This window comes from Oncorhynchus mykiss, chromosome 4 (genome assembly GCF_013265735.2).
Source record: "Oncorhynchus mykiss isolate Arlee chromosome 4, USDA_OmykA_1.1, whole genome shotgun sequence".
NCBI lineage: Eukaryota > Metazoa > Chordata > Actinopteri > Salmoniformes > Salmonidae > Oncorhynchus > Oncorhynchus mykiss.
In genome coordinates this window covers 43,983,065-44,002,312 of record NC_048568.1, presented here as the reverse complement: position 1 = coordinate 44,002,312, position 19,248 = coordinate 43,983,065, and the positions used below count along the sequence as shown (strand labels likewise).

The following is a 19,248-nucleotide window of genomic DNA, read 5'->3' as shown; positions in this document are numbered from 1 at the left end:
GTGGGGCTGTTTTTTTGGGGATCTAGAAAAGTGGATCTAGTTTATTTTATGTATGCTATGTAAGTTATTGAAAATCGTATACTATCAACGTCCCGCCTCCACTCCACAACGATTGGTGCCTTGTCCCGTCAATAACAATTTTAGAAGTTTCTATTGGTCCATGGCAATAACTACAATACAACACTGACAACAATGCTTCCTAAAGACCTCCCTTTTTCCCTTTATAGTTCCCTGTTTTGGGACCAGAGCCCTATGAGTTCTGTTCTAAAGTAGTGCATCAAGTAGGGAATAGGCTGTCTTTTGGTACGTTGACCCGACACTGGTTGTAAAGTGGGAGGGACTCCAGGGTCCCGTTACTTCACGCGTTTTAATTGAGCCGTGAGAAGTGAGAACATCTGTACCTGCGAGCCGAGTGTCTCCACAGGTGATTTATATTTTCTCATCCTGGTCTCCACCTCAACTCGCCATTATTTTAACAGTACAGTCTTCATAATAACACTATTTGCCAGCCGAGCCATGTCGAAGACCGCTGACCACCGAACACACCTCGTTCTTGAGAACTACATCGGAGGAAAGTTCGTCCCGTGCTCCCGACACATCGACTCCTACGACCCATCCACCGGGGACGTCTACTGCAAAGTGCCCGACAGCGGAACGGATGAGGTGGGGTTAGGAGCGACGCGTGATCCTATGGTCGTCCTCAGATGAATCTGTCTGTCGTTTTGCATGTTGTTGCTGCAGACATTAAATGTTAATTTATCCCTTAGCTGTGCATTGGCCGTGTAGTTAACCCCGATATTCTACCTGTTCAAGTGTCGCTACAATGTAGTGTAGTAGTAATGATATTACGATACAATGTATCTATCATGTACTTACACTAAGTGGGCCAATCTATCACGTTGTGTGATTTGACACACTAAATACTGAAGGCCTATAGGCAAACCCATACATACTGGAGAAAGTAGAAGACAGCATGATATGAGCTGACATAATGCATGGTATGACCTGACATAATGCATGGTATGACCTGACATAATGCATGATATGAGCTGTCGTAATGCATGATATGACCTGACATAATGCATGGTATGAGCTGTCGTAATGCATGGTATGACCTGACATAATGCATGGTATGAGCTGTCGTAATGCATGGTATGACCTGACATAATGCATGGTATGAGCTGTCGTAATTCATGGTATGACCTGACATAATGCATGATATGAACTGACATAATGCATGGTATGAGCTGACATAATGCATGACATGACATAATGTTTGATATGAGCTAACATAATGCATGATATTTGCTGACATAATGCATGCTATTTGCTGACATAATGCATGATATGAGCTGACATAATGCATGGTATGAGTTGACATAATGCATGACATGACATAATGTTTGATATGAGCTAACATAATGCATGCTATTTGCTGACATAATGCATGATATTTGCTGACATAATGCATGATATTTGCTGACATAATGCATGCTATTTGCTGACATAATGCATGATATTTGCTGACATAATGCATGCTATTTGCTGACATAATGCATGATATGAGCTGACATAATGCATGCTATTTGCTGACATAATGCATGATATTTGCTGACATAATGCATGCTATTTGCTGACATAATGCATGCTATTTGCTGACGTAATGCATGATATTCTGATATTCTGACAAGTGTATACCTTAAATGATTCTGCCTATGTCCTCCTGCTGAGTCACAAAGATGTACCTATACCTTAAATGATTCTGCTGAGTCACAGAGATGTACCTTTGCTCTGTGCAAAGTCAACAGACGGACAGCTAATGATTAACCAACTGCTAGATCAATGGACCCGGGTCTAGTCGTTCTATTAAACTCACACAACATGTTCAAGTAAGAAGTTAGGTTGGTTAAAAGCTGGAAAGCCAAGACGTTCTGGCAACTAGAATACCTTTGTTGTTTTTCACTGTCTAATTTGGGTTGGAGTGTCTGGTGTTTCTCACTGTCTAGTTTGGGTTGGAGTGTCTGGTGTTTCTCACTGTCTAGTTTGGGTTGGAGTGTCTGGTGTTTCTCACTGTCTAGTTTGGGTTGTTGGAGTGTCTGGTGTTTCTCACTGTCTAGTTTGGGTTGTTGGAGTGTCTGGTGTTTCTCACTGTCTAGTTTGGGTTGGAGTGTCTGGTGTTTCTCACTGTCTAGTTTGGGTTGGAGTGTCTGGTGTTTCTCACTGTCTAGTTTGGGTTGGAGTGTCTGGTGTTTCTCACTGTCTAGTTTGGGTTGGAGTGTCTGGTGTTTCTCACTGTCTAGTTTGGTTTGGAGTGTCTGGTGTTTCTCACTGTCTAGTTTGGGTTGGAGTGTCTGGTGTTTTTCACTGTCTAGTTTGGGTTGGAGTGTCTGGTGTTTCTCACTGTCTAGTTTGGGTTGGAGTGTCTGGTGTTTCTCACTGTCTAGTTTGGGTTGTTGGAGTGTCTGGTGTTTCTCACTGTCTAGTTTGGGTTGTTGGAGTGTCTGGTGTTTCTCACTGTCTAGTTTGGTTTGGAGTGTCTGGTGTTTCTCACTGTCTAGTTTGGGTTGGAGTGTCTGGTGTTTCTCACTGTCTAGTTTGGGTTGTTGGAGTGTCTGGTGTTTCTCACTGTCTAGTTTGGGTTGTTGGAGTGTCTGGTGTTTCTCACTGTCTAGTTTGGGTTGTTGGAGTGTCTGGTGTTTCTCACTGTCTAGTTTGGGTTGGAGTGTCTGGTGTTTCTCACTGTCTAGTTTGGGTTGGAGTGTCTGGTGTTTCTCACTGTCTAGTTTGGTTTGGAGTGTCTGGTGTTTCTCACTGTCTAGTTTGGGTTGTTGGAGTGTCTGGTGTTTCTCACTGTCTAGTTTGGGTTGTTGGAGTGTCTGGTGTTTCTCACTGTCTAGTTTGGGTTGTTGGAGTGTCTGGTGTTTCTCACTGTCTAGTTTGGGTTGGAGTGTCTGGTGTTTCTCACTGTCTAGTTTGGGTTGGAGTGTCTGGTGTTTCTCACTGTCTAGTTTGGGTTGGAGTGTCTGGTGTTTCTCACTGTCTAGTTTGGGTTGGAGTGTCTGGTGTTTCTCACTGTCTAGTTTGGGTTGTTGGAGTGTCTGGTGTTTCTCACTGTCTAGTTTGGGTTGGAGTGTCTGGTGTTTCTCAACATACTGTGCCTTCAGAAGGTATTCAGACCCCTTGACTTTTCCCCACATTTTGTTACGTTAAAGCCTTATTCTAAATATGATAAAATATATTTGTTTCGTCAGCAATCTACACACAATACCCACTAATGACAAAGTGAAAACAGGTTTTTAGAAATGTTTGCAGTTGTATTAAAACATTAAAAAAATGAAATACCTTATTTACGTAAGTATTCAGACCCTTTGCTAAGAGACTCAAAATGTATTTCAAGTGCATCGTTCTTTCATTGATCATCCTTGAGATGTTTCTACAACTTGATTGGAGTCCACCTGTGGTAAATTCAATTGATTGGACATGATTTGGAAAGGCACACACCTGTCTATATAAGGTCCCACAGTTGACAGTGCATGTCAGAGCAAAAACCAAGCCATGAGGTGGAAGGAATTGTCCGTAGAGCTCAGAGACAGGATTGTGCCGAGGCACAGATCTGGGGAAGGATACCAAAACATTTCTGCAACATTGAAGATCCCCAAGAACACAGTGGCCTCCATCATTCTTAAATGGAATAAGTTTGGAACCACTGAGACTCTTGCTAGAGCTGGCCGCCCTGCCAAACTGAGCAATCGGGGGAGAAGGGCCTTGGTCAGGGAGGTGACCAAGAACCCGATGGTCAATCTGACAGAGCTCCAGAGTTCCTCTGTGGAAATGTGAGAACCTTCCAGAAGGACAACCATCTCTGCAGCACTCCACCAATCAGGTCTTTACAGTAGAGTGCTAGACGGAAGACACTCCTCAGTAAAAGGCAAATGACAGCCCGCTTGGAGTTTGCCAAAAGGCACCTAAAGACTCTCAGATCATGAGAAACAAGATTTTCTGGTCTGATGAAACCAAGATTGAATTCTTAGCCTGAATGCCAAGCGTTCCGTCTGGAGGAAACCTGGCACCATCCCTATGGTGAAGCATAGTGGTGGCATCATCATGCTGTGGGGATGTTTTTCTGTGGCAGGGACTGGGAGACTAGTCAGGATCGAGGGAAAGATGAACGTAACAAAGCATCCTTCACTCACGCTGCCAAACATACCCTCGTAAAACTGACCATCCTACCGATCCTCGACTTCGGCAATGTCATTTAAAAAATAGCCTCCAACACTCTACTCAACAAATTGGATGTAGTCTATCACAGTGCCACCCGTTTTGTCACCAAAGCCCCATATACTACCCACCACTGCGACCTGTACGCTCTCGTTGGCTGGCCCTCGCTTCATACTCATCGCCAAACCCACTAGCTCCAGGTCATCTACAAGTTTTTGCTAGGTAAAGCCCCGCCGTATCTCAGCTCACTGGTCACCATAGCAGCACCCAACCGCAGCACGCGCTCCAGCAGGTATATTTCACTGGTAACCCCCAAAGCCAATTCCTCCTTTGGCCACCTTTCCTTCCAGTTCTCTGCTGCCAATGACTGGAACGAACTGCAAAAATCTCTGAAGCTGGAGACTCATATCTCCCTCACTAGCATTAAGCCCCAGCTGTCAAAGCAGCTCAAAGATCACTGCACCTGTACATAGCCCATCTGTAAACAGCCCATCTGTTACTACCTACCTCATCCCCATACTGGTATTTATTTATTTATTTTGCTCCTTTGCACTCCAGTATCTCTACTTGCACATCCATCTTCTGCACATCTATCACTCCAGTTGATTGGTATATTGTAGTTACTTCGCCACCATTGCCTATTTATTGCCTTACCTCCCTTATCTCATTTGCACACATTGTATATATAATTTTTCCTACTGTACTATTGACTGTATGTTTGTTTTACTCCATGTGTAACTCTGTGTCGTTGTATGTGTCGAACTGCTATGCTTTATCTTGGCCAGGCCACAGTTGTAAATGAGAACTTGTTCTCAACTAGCCTACCTGGTTAAATAAAGGTGTTCTCAACTAGCCTACCTGGTTAAATAAAGGTGTTCTCAACTTGCCTACCTGGTTAAATAAAGGTGTTCTCAACTGGCCTACCTGGATAAATAAAGGTGTTCTCAACTTGCCTACCTGGTTAAATAAAGGTGTTCTCAACTGGCCTACCTGGTTAAAAAAGGTGTTCTCAACTAGCCTACCTGGTTAAATAAAGGTGAAACCTGGTTAAATTAAATAAATGAATGAATGCAGTAAAGTACAGAGAGATCCTTGATCTGCTCAGGACCTGAAACTGGGCCCAAGGTTCACCTTCCAACAGGGCAACAACCCTAAGCACACAACCAAGACAACGCAGGAATGGCTTCGGGACAAGTCTCTGAATGTCCTTGAGTGGCCCAGCCAGAGCCTAGACTTGAACCCATACGAACATCTCTGGAGAGACCTGAATGTTGCTGTGCAGCGACGCTCCCCATCCAACCTGACAGAGCTTGAGAGGATCTGCAGAGAAGAATGGGAGAAACTCCCCAAATACAGGTGTGCCAAGCTTGTAGCGTCAATACCCAAGAAGACTTGAGGCTGTAATCGCTGCCAAAGGTGCTTCAACAAAGTACTGAGTAAAGGATCTTACTTCTAGCGCCAGGGGAAGGGAAGAGCGGGATCAGATGTGACGTCTTTATCACGCTCTTCCCTTCCCCTGGCGCTAGAGGGCGCCAGATTACCCTGCATCACACACTCCTGCCCTCCATCACTCACACCTGCCCTCCATCACTCACACCTGCCCTCCATCACTCACACCTGCCCTCCATCACTCACCCCTGCCATCCATCATTCACACCTGCGCTCCCTCGTCACTCGCATCAGCGTTATTGGACTCACCTGGACTCACTCATCACCTGTTCATTTCCTCCACTATATGTGTCAGTTCCCCTGCTCTGTTCACCTGGACTCACTCATCACCTGTTCATTTCCTCCATTATATGTGTCAGTTCCCCTGCTCTGTTCACCTGGACTCACTCATCACCTGTTCATTTCCTCCACTATATGTGTCAGTTCCCTGCTCTGATCACCTGGACTCACTCATCACCTGTTCATTTCCTCCACTATATGTGTCAGTTCCCTGCTCTGTTCACCTGGACTCACTCATCACCTGTTCATTTCCTCCACTATATGTGTCAGTTCCCCTGCTCTGATCACCTGGACTCACTCATCACCTGTTCATTTCCTCCACTATATGTGTCAGTTCCCCTGCTCTGATCACCTGGACTCACTCATCACCTGTTCATTTCCTCCACTATATGTGTCAGTTCCCTGCTCTGTTCACCTGGACTCACTCATCACCTGTTCATTTCCTCCACTATATGTGTCAGTTCCCTGCTCTGATCACCTGGACTCACTCATCACCTGTTCATTTCCTCCACTATATGTGTCAGTTCCCCTGCTCTGTTCACCTGGACTCACTCATCACCTGTTCATTTCCTCCACTATATGTGTCAGTTCCCCTGCTCTGATCACCTGGACTCACTCATCACCTGTTCATTTCCTCCACTATATGTGTCAGTTCCCTGCTCTGTTCACCTGGACTCACTCATCACCTGTTCATTTCCTCCACTATATGTGTCAGTTCCCTGCTCTGTTCCCAGCTGCTGCATTGATTGTTTTTGTCTTTTGAATGTGTTTCTGGCTCTGTTCCTGTCTCGTCTCTGTCCGTTATAATTCGATGTTTGACTCCCCGTACCTGCTTCCTCTCTCCAGCGTGACATGACATGCTCATGTGACAATGTAATACTTATGTAAATATGATATGACATTTTTTTTGTTCATACACAATTTAATAAAACCTGTTTTTCCTTTGTCGTTATGGGGTATTGTGTGTTGATTGTATAACAATTGTTTGTTTGTCGTTTGGGTTTGGATGTGTCTGGTGTTTCTCAACATAGTCGTTTGGGTTGGATGTGTCTGGTGTTTCTCAACATAGTAGTTGGAGTGTCTGGTGTTTCTCAACATAGTCGTTTGGGTTGGATGTGTCTGGTGTTTCTCAACATAGTCGTTTGGGTTGGATGTGTCTGGTGTTTCTCAACATAGTAGTTGGAGTGTCTGGTGTTTCTCAACATAGTCGTTTGGGTTGGATGTGTCTGGTGTTTCTCAACATAGTAGTTGGAGTGTCTGGTGTTTCTCAACATAGTCGTTTGGGTTGGATGTGTCTGGTGTTTCTCAACATAGTAGTTGGAGTGTCTGGTGTTTCTCAACATAGTAGTTGGAGTGTCTGGTGTTTCTCAACATAGTCGTTTGGGTTGGATGTGTCTGGTGTTTCTCAACATAGTCGTTTGGGTTGGATGTGTCTGGTGTTTCTCAACATAGTAGTTGGAGTGTCTGGTGTTTCTCAACATAGTCGTTTGGGTTGGATGTGTCTGGTGTTTCTCAACATAGTAGTTGGAGTGTCTGGTGTTTCTCAACATAGTAGTTGGAGTGTCTGGTGTTTCTCAACATAGTAGTTGGAGTGTCTGGTGTTTCTCAACATAGTAGTTGGAGTGTCTGGTGCTTCTCAACATAGTCGTTTGGGTTGGATGTGTCTGGTGTTTCTCAACATAGTAGTTGGAGTGTCTGGTGTTTCTCAACATAGTAGTTGGAGTGTCTGGTGTTTCTCAACATAGTAGTTGGAGTGTCTGGTGTTTCTCAACATAGTAGTTGGAGTGTCTGGTGCTTCTCAACATAGTAGTTGGAGTGTCTGGTGTTTCTCAACATAGTAGTTGGAGTGTCTGGTGTTTCTCAACATAGTAGTTGGAGTGTCTGGTGTTTCTCAACATAGTAGTTGGAGTGTCTGGTGTTTCTCAACATAGTAGTTGGAGTGTCTGGTGTTTCTCAACATAGTAGTTGGAGTGTCTGGTGTTTCTCAACATAGTAGTTGGAGTGTCTGGTGCTTCTCAACATAGTCGTTTGGGATGGGTGTGTTCTATAGTATACTATGTTGTGGTTAAATATTTTTATGCTAGGCTACTTTATGGACAGTGGTGTAAAGTACTTAAATAATGTATTTTTTACTCCATACATTTTCCCTGAAACCCAAAAGTACTTGTTCCATTTTTGAATGGCTAGCAGGACAGGAAAATGGTCCAATTCACACACTTATCAAGAGAACATCCCTGGTCATCCCTACTGCCTCTGATCTGGCAGACTCACTAAACACACACACACACGAGTGTTGAACTGTGCCCATGGCTATCTGTAAATGTAAAAAACAAGAAAATTGTGTTGTCTGCTTTGCTTAATATAAGACATTTTAAATTATTTCTACTTTTGATACTCAAGTACATTTAAAACCAAATACTTTTAGACTTTTACTCGAGTAGTATTTTACTGGGTGACCTTCACTTTTATTTGAGTAACTTTCTATTAAGGTATCATTACTTTTACTCAGGTATGACACTTGGGTACTTTTTCCACCTCTGTTTATGGACTGCAGTTACATGACGTTTGGCTTGACAGACACACACACACGCCAACCCTGTCCTGATTGGTTGCAGGTGGAGGCTGCGGTGCAGGCCGCTAGAGAGGCATTCCCTGATTGGTCAGCCCGTAGCCCAGCTGAGAGAGGTCAGGTGATGAAAAAACTGGCTGACCTGATGGAAGCTCAGCTGGAAGAGTTGGCCCAGGCAGAGTCACGAGACCAAGGTGCTGACCCCTAACCCCTGATCTGATGGAAATTTGGCTGGGAAGTCTGGACCACAACAAGACCATTTGACTATACATTGAGACGTTCTGACTCTTAAAGACACCATAACTTTTGATTGTGCTTGACATTACAACATAGTTACCTTGCTGAAATTAAACAGTTTCCTCCTGCGACTGTATTACTGTGTTCCAGGTAAAACAGTGTCCTCCTGCGACTGTATTACTGTGTTCTAGGTAAAACCATTTCCTCCTGCGACTGTATTACTGTGTTCCAGGTAAAACAGTGTCCTCCTGCGACTGTATTACTGTGTTCCAGGTAAAACAGTGTCCTCCTGCGACTGTATTATTGTGTTCCAGGTAAAACCATTTCCTCCTGCGACTGTATTACTGTGTTCCAGGTAAAACAGTGTCCTCCTGCGACTGTATTACTGTGTTCCAGGTAAAACAGTTTCCTCCTGCGACTGTATTACTGTGTTCCAGGTAAAACAGTTTCCTCCTGCGACTGTATTACTGTGTTCCAGGTAAAACAGTGTCCTCCTGTGACTGTATTACTGTGTTCCAGGTAAAACAGTGTCCTCCTGCGACTGTATTACTGTGTTCCAGGTAAAACAGTTTCCTCCTGCGACTGTATTACTGTGTTCCAGGTAAAACAGTTTCCTCCTGCGACTGTATTACTGTGTTCCAGGTTAAGCAGTGTCCTCCTGCGACTGTATTACTGTGTTCCAGGTAAAACAGTTTCCTCCTGTGACTGTATTACTGTGTTCCAGGTTAAACCATTTCCTCCTGTGTATCTGTCTGTGCTCCAGGTAAAACAGTTTCCTCCTGTGTATCTGTCTGTGTTCCAGGTAAAACAGTTTCCTCCTGTGTATCTGTCTGTGTTCCAGGTAAAACAGTTTCCTCCTGCAACTGTATTACTGTGTTCCAGGTTAAACAATTTCCTCCTGTGTATCTGTCTGTGTTCCAGGTTAAACAGTTTCCTCCTGTGTATCTGTCTGTGTTCCAGGTTAAACAGTTTCCTCCTGTGTATCTGTCTGTGTTCCAGGTAAAACAGTTTCCTCCTGCGACTGTATTACTGTGTTCCAGGTAAAACCATTTCCTCCTGCGACTGTATTACTGTGTTCCAGGTAAAACCATTTCCTCCTGCGACTGTATTACTGTGTTCCAGGTAAAACCATTTTTCTCCTGCGACTGTATTACTGTGTTCCAGGTAAAACAGTTTCCTCCTGCGACTGTATTACTGTGTTCCAGGTAAAACAGTTTCCTCCTGCGACTGTATTACTGTGTTCCAGGTAAAACAGTTTCCTCCTGCGACTGTATTACTGTGTTCCAGGTAAAACAGTGTCCTCCTGCGACTGTATTACTGTGTTCCAGGTAAAACAGTGTCCTCCTGCGACTGTATTAGTGTGTTCCAGGTAAAACAGTTTCCTCCTGCGACTGTATTACTGTGTTCCAGGTAAAACAGTTTCCTCCTGCGACTGTATTACTGTGTTCCAGGTAAAACAGTTTCCTCCTGCGACTGTATTACTGTGTTCCAGGTAAAACAGTTTCCTCCTGCGACTGTATTACTGTGTTCCAGGTAAAACAGTTTCCTCCTGTGACTGTATTACTGTGTTCCAGGTAAAACAGTTTCCTCCTGCAACTGTATTACTGTGTTCCAGGTAAAACAGTGTCCTCCTGCGACTGTATTACTGTGTTCCAGGTAAAACAGTTTCCTCCTGTGACTGTATTACTGTGTTCCAGGTAAAACAGTTTCCTCCTGCGACTGTATTACTGTGTTCCAGGTAAAACAGTTTCCTCCTGTGACTGTATTACTGTGTTCCAGGTAAAACAGTTTCCTCCTGCGACTGTATTACTGTGTTCCAGGTAAAACAGTGTCCTCCTGCGACTGTATTACTGTGTTCCAGGTAAAACAGTTTCCTCCTGTGACTGTATTACTGTGTTCCAGGTTAAACAATTTCCTCCTGTGTATCTGTCTGTGTTCCAGGTAAAACAGTTTCCTCCTGTGTATCTGTCTGTGTTCCAGGTAAAACAGTTTCCTCCTGTGTATCTGTCTGTGTTCCAGTTAAAACAGTTTCCTCCTGCAACTGTATTACTGTGTTCCAGGTTAAACGATTTCCTCCTGTGTATCTGTGTGTTCCAGGTTAAACAGTTTCCTCCTGTGTATCTGTCTGTGTTCCAGGTTAAACAGTTTCCTCCTGTGTATCTGTCTGTGTTCCAGGTAAAACAGTTTCCTCCTGCGACTGTATTACTGTGTTCCATGTAAAACAGCTTCCTCCTGCGACTGTATTACTGTGTTCCAGGTAAAACTGTTTCCTCCTGTGTATCTGTCTGTGTTCCTGGTAAAACCGTTACCTCCTGTGTATCTGTCTGTGTTCCAGGTAAAACTATTACCTCCTGTGTATCTGTCTGTGTTCCAGGTAAAACCATTACCTCCTGTGTATCTGTCTGTGTTCCTGGTAAAACAGTTTCCTCCTGTGTATCTGTCTGTGTTCCAGGTAAAACCGTAACCTCCTGTGTATCTGTCTGTGTTCCTGGTAAAACCGTTACCTCTTGTGTGTCTGTCTGTGTTCCAGGTAAAACTATTACCTCCTGTGTATCTGTCTGTGTTCCAGGTAAAAGCATTACCTCCTGTGTATCTGTCTGTGTTCCTGGTAAAACAGTTTCCTCCTGTGTATCTGTCTGTGTTCCAGGTAAAACCGTAATGTTCGCCCGTACGGTGGATGTCCCGCGGGCGGTCGATAACTTCCGGTTCTTTGCCTCTTCTGTTCTCCACCACACCACCGACTGTACTACCATGGACCATCTGGGCTGTGTCAACTACACTGTCCGTAGTCCTGTGGGAGTGGGTGAGTTCTAGCTGTCTGTGGGGGGGTATGTGTGTGTGTGTGGGGGGGATCTGTGTGTGTGTGGGGGGGAGGTCTGTGTGTGTGTGTGTGTGTGGGGGGAGGGGGGTCTGTGTGTGTGTGTGTGTGTGTGTGTGGGGGGGGGACCCACCAATAGTGATTGACTCAGACACACCAATAGTGTTTGACTCAGACACACCAATAGTGTTTGACTCAGACACACCAATAGTGATTGACTCAGACACACCGATAGTGATTGACTCAGACCCACCAATAGTGTTTGACTCAGACACACCAATAGTGATTGTCCCAGACCCACCAATAGTGATTGACTCAGACACACCAATAGTATTTGACTCAGACCCACCAATAGTGATTGACTCAGACACACCAATAGTGATTGACTCAGACACACCAATAGTGATTGACTCAGACACACCAATAGTGATTGACTCAGACACACCAATAGTGATTGTCTCAGACCCACCAATAGTGATTGACTCAGACACACCAATAGTGATTGACTCAGTATTTGACTCAGAGATCCACATTCGCTGAAATGTGTGCAAACCCTTTACAGTCCTGTTTAAAGCCTGGGAAATGTTTATAGGTTAGAGGAGCCTTGTTTGTTATGGGTATTGCAGTCAGGGAATATCTCAAATGGCACCCTATTCCCTATATAGGTGCACTACTTTAGACCAGAACCCTATGAGCCCTGGTCAACAGTATCAAATCAAATGTATTTATATAGCCCTTCGTACATCAGCTGATATCTCAAAGTGCTGTACAGAAACACAGCCTAAAACCCCAAACAGCAAGCAATGCAGGTGTAGAAGCACGGTGGCTAGGAAAAACTCCCTAGAAAGGCCAAAAACCTATGTGGGGTGGCCAGTCCTCTTCTGGCTGTGCCGGGTGGAGATTATAACAGAACATGGCCAAGATGTTCAAATGTTCATAAATGACCAGCATGGTCGAATAATAATAAGGCTGAACAGTTGAAACTGGAGCAGCAGCACGGCCAGGTGGACTGGGGACAGCAAGGAGTCATCATGTCAGGTAGTCCTGAGGCATGGTCCTAGGGCTCAGGTCCTCCGAGAGAGAGAAAGAGAGAATTAGAGAGAGCACACTTAAATTCACACAGGACACCGAATAGGACAGGAGAAGTACTCCAGATATAACAAACTGACCCTAGCCCCAGACACATAAACTACTGCAGCATAAATACTGGAGGCTGAGACAGGAGGGGTCAGGAGACACTGTGGCCCCATCCGAGGACACCCCCGGACAGGGCCAAACAGGAAGGATATAACCCCACCCACTTTGCCAAAGCACAGCGCCCACACCACTAGAGGGATATCTTCAACCACCAACTTACCATCCTGAGACAAGGCTGAGTATAGCCCACAAAGATCTCCGCCACGGCACAACCCAAGGGGAGGGCGCCAACCCAGACAGGATGACCACATCAGTGAATCAACCCACTCAGGTGACGCACCCCCTCCAGGGACGGTATGAGAGAGCCCCAGTAAGCCAGTGACTCAGCCCCTGTAATAGGGTTAGAGGCAGAGAATCCCAGTGGAAAGAGGGGAACCGGCCAGGCAGAGACATCAAGGGCGGTTCGTTGCTCCAGAGCCTTTCCGTTCACCTTCCCACTCCTGGGCCAGACTACACTCAATCATATGACCCACTGAAGAGATGAGTCTTCAGTAAGGACTTAAAGGTTGAGACCGAGTTTGCGTCTCTGACATGGGTAGGCAGACCGTTCCATAATAATGGAGCTCTATAGAAGAAAGCCCTGACTCCAGCTGTTTGCTTAGAAATTCTAGGGACAATTAGGACTGCATCTTGTGACCGTAGCGTACGTGTAGGTATGTACTGCAGGACCAAATCAGAGAGATAGGTAGGAGCAAGCCCATGTAATGCTTTGTAGGTTAGCAGTAAAACCTTGAAATCAGCCCTTGCTTTGACAGGAAGCCAGTGTAGCGAGGCTAGCACTGGAGTAATATGATCAAATTTTTTGGTTCTAGTCAGGATTCTAGCAGCCGTATTTAGCACTAACTGAAGTTTATTTAGTGCTTTATCCGGGTAGCCGGAAAGTAGAGCATTACGGTAGTCTAACCTAGATGTGACAAAAGCATGGATTAATTTTTCTGCATCATTTTTGGACAGAAAGTTTCTGATTTTTGCAATGTTACGTAGATGGAAAAAAGCTGTCCTTGAAATGGTCTTGATATGTTCTTCAAAAGAGAGATCAGGGTCCAGAGTAACGCCGAGGTCCTTCACAGATTTATTTGAGACGACTGTACAACCATTAAGATTAATTGTCAGATTCAACAGAAGATCTCTTTGTTTCTTGGGACCTAGAACAAGCATCTCTGTTTTGTCCGAGTTTAAAAGTAGAAAGTTTGCAGCCATCCACTTCCTTATGTCTGAAACACAGGCTTCTAGCGAGGGCAATTTTGGGGCTTCACCATGTTTCATTGAAATGTACAGCTGTGTGTCATCCGCATAGCAGTGAAAGTTAACATTATGTTTTCGAATGACATCCCCAAGAGGTAAAATATATAGTGAAAATAATAGTGGTCCTAAAACGGAACCTTGAGGAACACCGAAATTTACAGTTGATTTGTCAGAGGACAAATAATCCACAGAGACAAACTGATATCTTTCCGACAGAAAATAACTAAACTAGGCCAGAACTTGTCCGTGTAGACCAATTTGAGTTTCCAATCTCTCCAAAAGAATGTGGTGATCGATGGTATCAAAAGCAGCACTAAGGTCTAGGAGCACGAGGACAGATGCAGAGCCTCTGTTACGGTGAGTGAATGAGGACCCAAAAGCGAACTAACTTAAACAGAGCTTCTTTAATAACCAAACATAGGTAGGCTCAGATAGACCGGCAGATTCCGACAGGACAGGACAAGGTTACAGCAAACATGACGATAGTCTGGCTCAGGCATGAAACACAACAAACAAGAATCCGACAAGGACAGGAGCAGAAACAGAGAGAGATATAGGGACCTAATCAGAGGGAAAAAGGGAACAGGTGGGAAAAGGGGTAACGAGGTGGTTAGGAGGAGATAAGGCACAGCTGGGGGAAAGATGGGGAGAAAAGGTAACCTAACAACGACCAGCAGAGGGAGACAGGGTGAAGGGAAAGGACAGAGACAAGACACAACATGACAGTACATGACAGTACCCCCCCACTCACCGAGCGCCTCCTGGCGCACTCGAGGAGGAAACCTGGCGGCAACGGAGGAAATCCTCGATCAGCGCACGGTCCAGCACGTCCCGAGAGGGAACCCAACTCCTCTCCTCAGGACCGTACCCCTCCCAATTTACGAGGTACTGGTGACCACGGCCCCGAGGACGCATGTCCAAAATTCTACGGACCCTGTAGATGGGTGCGCCCTCGACAAGGATGGGGGGGGGGGGGGGGAAGACGAGCGGGGGCGCGAAGGACGGGCTTGATGCAGGAGACATGGAAGACCGGGTGGACGCGACGAAGGTATCGCGGAAGAAGAAGTCGAACTGCGACAGGATTAATGACCCGAGAAATACGGAACGGACCAATGAACCGCGGGGTCAACTTGCGAGAAGCCGTCTTAAGGGGAAGGTTCTGAGTGGAGAGCCAAACTCTCTGACCGCGACAATATCTAGGACTCTTAGTTCTACGCTTATTAGCAGCCCTCACAGTCTGCGTCCTATAACGGCAAAGTGCAGACCTGACCCTCTTCCAGGTGCGCTCGCAACGTTGGACAAAAGCCTGAGCGGAGGGGACGCTGGACTCGGCGAACTGAGATGAGAACAGCGGAGGCTGGTACCCGAGGCTACTCTGAAAAGGAGATAGCCCGGTCGCAGACGAAGGAAGCGAGTTGTGGGCGTACTCTGCCCAGGGGAGCTGTTCTGACCAAGACGCAGGGTTGCGAAAAGAAAGACTGCGTAAGATGCGACCAATAGTCTGATTGGCCCGTTCTGCTTGACCGTTAGACTGGGGGTGAAAGCCGGAAGAGAGACTGACGGAAGACCCAATCAAACGGCAAAACTCCCTCCAAAATTGAGACGTGAATTGCGGACCTCTGTCCGAAACGACGTCTGACGGAAGGCCATGAATTCTGAAAACATTCTCGATGATGATTTGTGCCGTCTCTTTAGCAGAAGGAAGCTTAGCAAGGGGAATGAAATGAGCCGCCTTAGAGAACCTATCGACAACCGTAAGAATAACAGTCTTCCCCGCTGACGAAGGCAGTCCGGTGACAAAATCTAAGGCGATGTGAGACCACGGTCGAGAGGGAATGGGAAGCGGCCTGAGACGGCCGGCAGGAGGGGAGTTACCGGACTTAGTCTGCGCGCAGACCGAACAAGCAGCCACGAAACGACGCGTGTCATGCTCCCGGGTGGGCCACCAAAAACGCTGGCGAATGGAAGCAAGCGTACCCCGAACGCCAGGGTGGCCGGCTAACTTGGCAGAGTGAGCCCACTGAAGAACGGCCAGACGAGTAGGAACGGGAACGAAAAGAAGGTTCCTAGGACAAGCGCGCGGCGACGGAGTGTGAGTGAGCGCTTGCTTTACCTGCCTCTCAATTCCCCAGACAGTCAACCCGACAACACGCCCCTCAGGGAGAATCCCCTCGGGGTCAGTGGAGGCTACTGAAGAACTGAAGAGACGAGATAAAGCATCAGGCTTGGTGTTCTTAGAGCCCGGACGATAAGAAATCACGAACTCGAAACGAGCGAAAAACAGCGCCCAACGCGCCTGACGCGCATTAAGTCGTTTGGCAGAACGGATGTACTCAAGGTTCCTATGGTCAGTCCAAACGACAAAAGGAACGGTCGCCCCCTCCAACCACTGTCGCCATTCGCCTAGGGCTAACCGGATGGCGAGCAGTTCGCGGTTTCCCACATCATAGTTACGTTCCGACGGTGACAGGCGATGAGAAAAATACGCGCATGGGTGGACCTTGTCGTCAGAGAGGGAGCGCTGAGAAAGAATGGCTCCCACGCCCACCTCTGACGCGTCAACCTCGACAACGAACTGTCTAGAGGCGTCAGGTGTAACAAGGATAGGAGCGGATGTAAAACGATTCTTGAGGAGATCAAAAGCTCCCTGGGCGGAAACGGACCACTTAAAGCACGTCTTGACAGAAGTAAGGGCTGTGAGAGGAGCTGCCACCTGACCGAAATTACGGATGAAACGACGATAGAAGTTCGCGAAGCCGAGAAAGCGCTGCAGCTCGACGCGTGACTTAGGGGCGGGCCAATCAATGACAGCTTGGACCTTAGCGGGATCCATCTTAATGCCTTCAGCGGAAATAACAGAACCGAGAAATGTGACGGAGGAGGCATGAAAAGAGCACTTCTCAGCCTTCACAAAAAGACAATTCTCTAAAAGGCGCTGGAGGACACGTCGAACGTGCTGAACATGAATCTGGAGTGACGGTGAAAAAATCAGGATGTCGTCAAGGTAAACGAAAACAAAGATGTTCAGCATGTCTCTCAGGACATCATTGACTAATGCCTGAAAGACAGCTGGAGCGTTAGCGAGGCCGAAAGGAAGAACCCGGTATTCAAAGTGCCCTAACGGAGTGTTAAACGCCGTCTTCCACTCGTCCCCCTCCCTGATGCGCACGAGATGGTAAGCGTTACGAAGGTCCAACTTAGTGAAAAACCTGGCTCCCTGCAGGATCTCGAAGGCTGAAGACATAAGAGGAAGCGGATAACGATTCTTCACTGTTATGTCATTCAGCCCTCGATAATCTATGCAGGGGCGCAGAGACCCGTCCTTCTTCTTGACAAAAAAAAACCCCGCTCCGGCGGGAGAGGAGGAGGGGACTATGGTACCGGCGTCAAGAGCTACAGACAAATAATCTTCGAGAGCCTTACGTTCGGGAGCCGACAGAGAGTATAGTCTACCCCGGGGGGGGGGTGGTTCCCGGAAGGAGATCAATACTACAATCATACGACCGGTGTGGAGGAAGAGAGGTGGCCCTGGACCGACTGAACACCGTGCGCAGATCGTGATATTCCTCCGGCACCCCTGTCAAATCACCAGGCTCCTCCTGTGAAGAAGAGACAGAGGAAACAGGAGGGATAGCAGACATTAAACATTTCACATGACAAGAGACGTTCCAGGAGAGGATAGAATTACTAGACCAATTAATGGAAGGATTATGACAAACTAGCCAGGGATGACCCAAAACAACAGGTGTAAAAGGTGAACGAAAAATCAAAAAAGAAATGGTTTCACTATGATTACCAGAGACAGTGAGGGTTAAAGGTAGCGTCTCACGCTGAATCCTGGGGAGAGGACTACCATCCAGGGCGAACAAGGCCGTGGGCTCCTTTAACTGTCTGAGAGGAATGTCATGTTCCCGAGCCCAGGTCTCGTCCATAAAACAGCCCTCCGCCCCAGAGTCTATTAAGGCACTGCAGGAAGCTGACGAACCGGTCCAGCGTAGATGGACCGACAAGGTAGTGCAGGATCTTGAAGGAGAGACAGGAGTAGTAGCGCTCACCAGTAGCCCTCCGCTTACTGATGAGCTCTGGCCTTTTACTGGACATGAAGTGACAAAATGACCAGCGGAACCGCAATAGAGACAGAGGCGGTTGGTGATTCTCCGTTCCCTCTCCTTAGTCGAGATGCGGATACCTCCCAGCTGCATGGGCTCAGCACCCGAGCCGGCAGAGGAAGATGGTAGTGATGCGGAGAGGGGGGCAACGGAGAACGCGAGCTCCTTTCCACGAGCTCGGTGACGAAGATCAACCCGTCGCTCAATGCGAATAGCGAGTTCAATCAAGGAATCCACGCTGGAAGGAACCTCCCGGGAGAGAATCTCATCCTTTACCTCTGCGCGGAGACCCTCCAGAAAACGAGCGAGCAAAGCCGGCTCGTTCCAGCCACTGGAGGCAGCAAGAGTGCGAAACTCAATAGAGTAGTCTGTTATGGATCGATTGCCTTGACATAGGGAAGACAGGGCCCTGGAAGCCTCCTCCCCAAAAACAGATCGATCAAAAACCCGTATCATCTCCTCCTTAAAGTCCTGATACTGGTTAGTACACTCAGCCCTTGCCTCCCAGATTGCCGTGCCCCACTCACGAGCCCGTCCAGTAAGGAGAGATATGACGTAGGCGACACGAGCAGTGCTCCTGGAGAAAGTGTAGGGCTGGAGAGAAAACACAATATCACACTGGGTGAGGAACGAGCGGCATTCAGTGGGCTCCCCAGAGTAACACGGCGGGTTATTGATTCTGGGCTCCGGAGATTCGAAAGCCCTGGAAGTGGCCGGTGGATCGAGGCGGAGATGGTGAACCTGTTCTGTGAGGTTGGAGACTTGGGTGGCCAGGGTCTCAACGGCATGTCGAGCAGCAGACAATTCCTGCTCGTGTCTGCCTAGCATCGCTCCCTGGATCCCGACGGCTGAGTGGAGAGGATCCGAAGTCGCTGGGTCCATTCTTGGTCGGATTCTTCTGTTACGGTGAGTGAATGAGGACCCAAAAGCGAACTAACTTAAACAGAGCTTCTTTAATAACCAAACATAGGTAGGCTCAGATAGACCGGCAGATTCCGACAGGACAGGACAAGGTTACAGCAAACATGACGATAGTCTGGCTCAGGCATGAAACACAACAAACAAAAATCCGACAAGGACAGGAGCAGAAACAGAGAGAGATATAGGGACCTAATCAGAGGGAAAAA

General features: G+C 46.9%; 1 protein-coding gene across 1 annotated transcript in view; it reads left to right on the top strand.

Annotated features, from left to right (window-relative positions):
- The first annotated feature begins 260 nt into the window (after nucleotides 1–260).
- Nucleotides 261–19,248, top strand: part of aldh8a1 (aldehyde dehydrogenase 8 family, member A1) — a 37,362-nt gene continuing 18,374 nt past the window's right edge. The window contains exons 1-3 of the mRNA XM_036976416.1: nucleotides 261–663; nucleotides 8,562–8,709; nucleotides 11,400–11,555. Of these exons, the coding sequence (XP_036832311.1) occupies nucleotides 517–663; nucleotides 8,562–8,709; nucleotides 11,400–11,555 (451 nt within the window). The 5' untranslated portion in view covers nucleotides 261–516. The remainder of the gene's footprint in view (nucleotides 664–8,561; nucleotides 8,710–11,399; nucleotides 11,556–19,248) is intronic.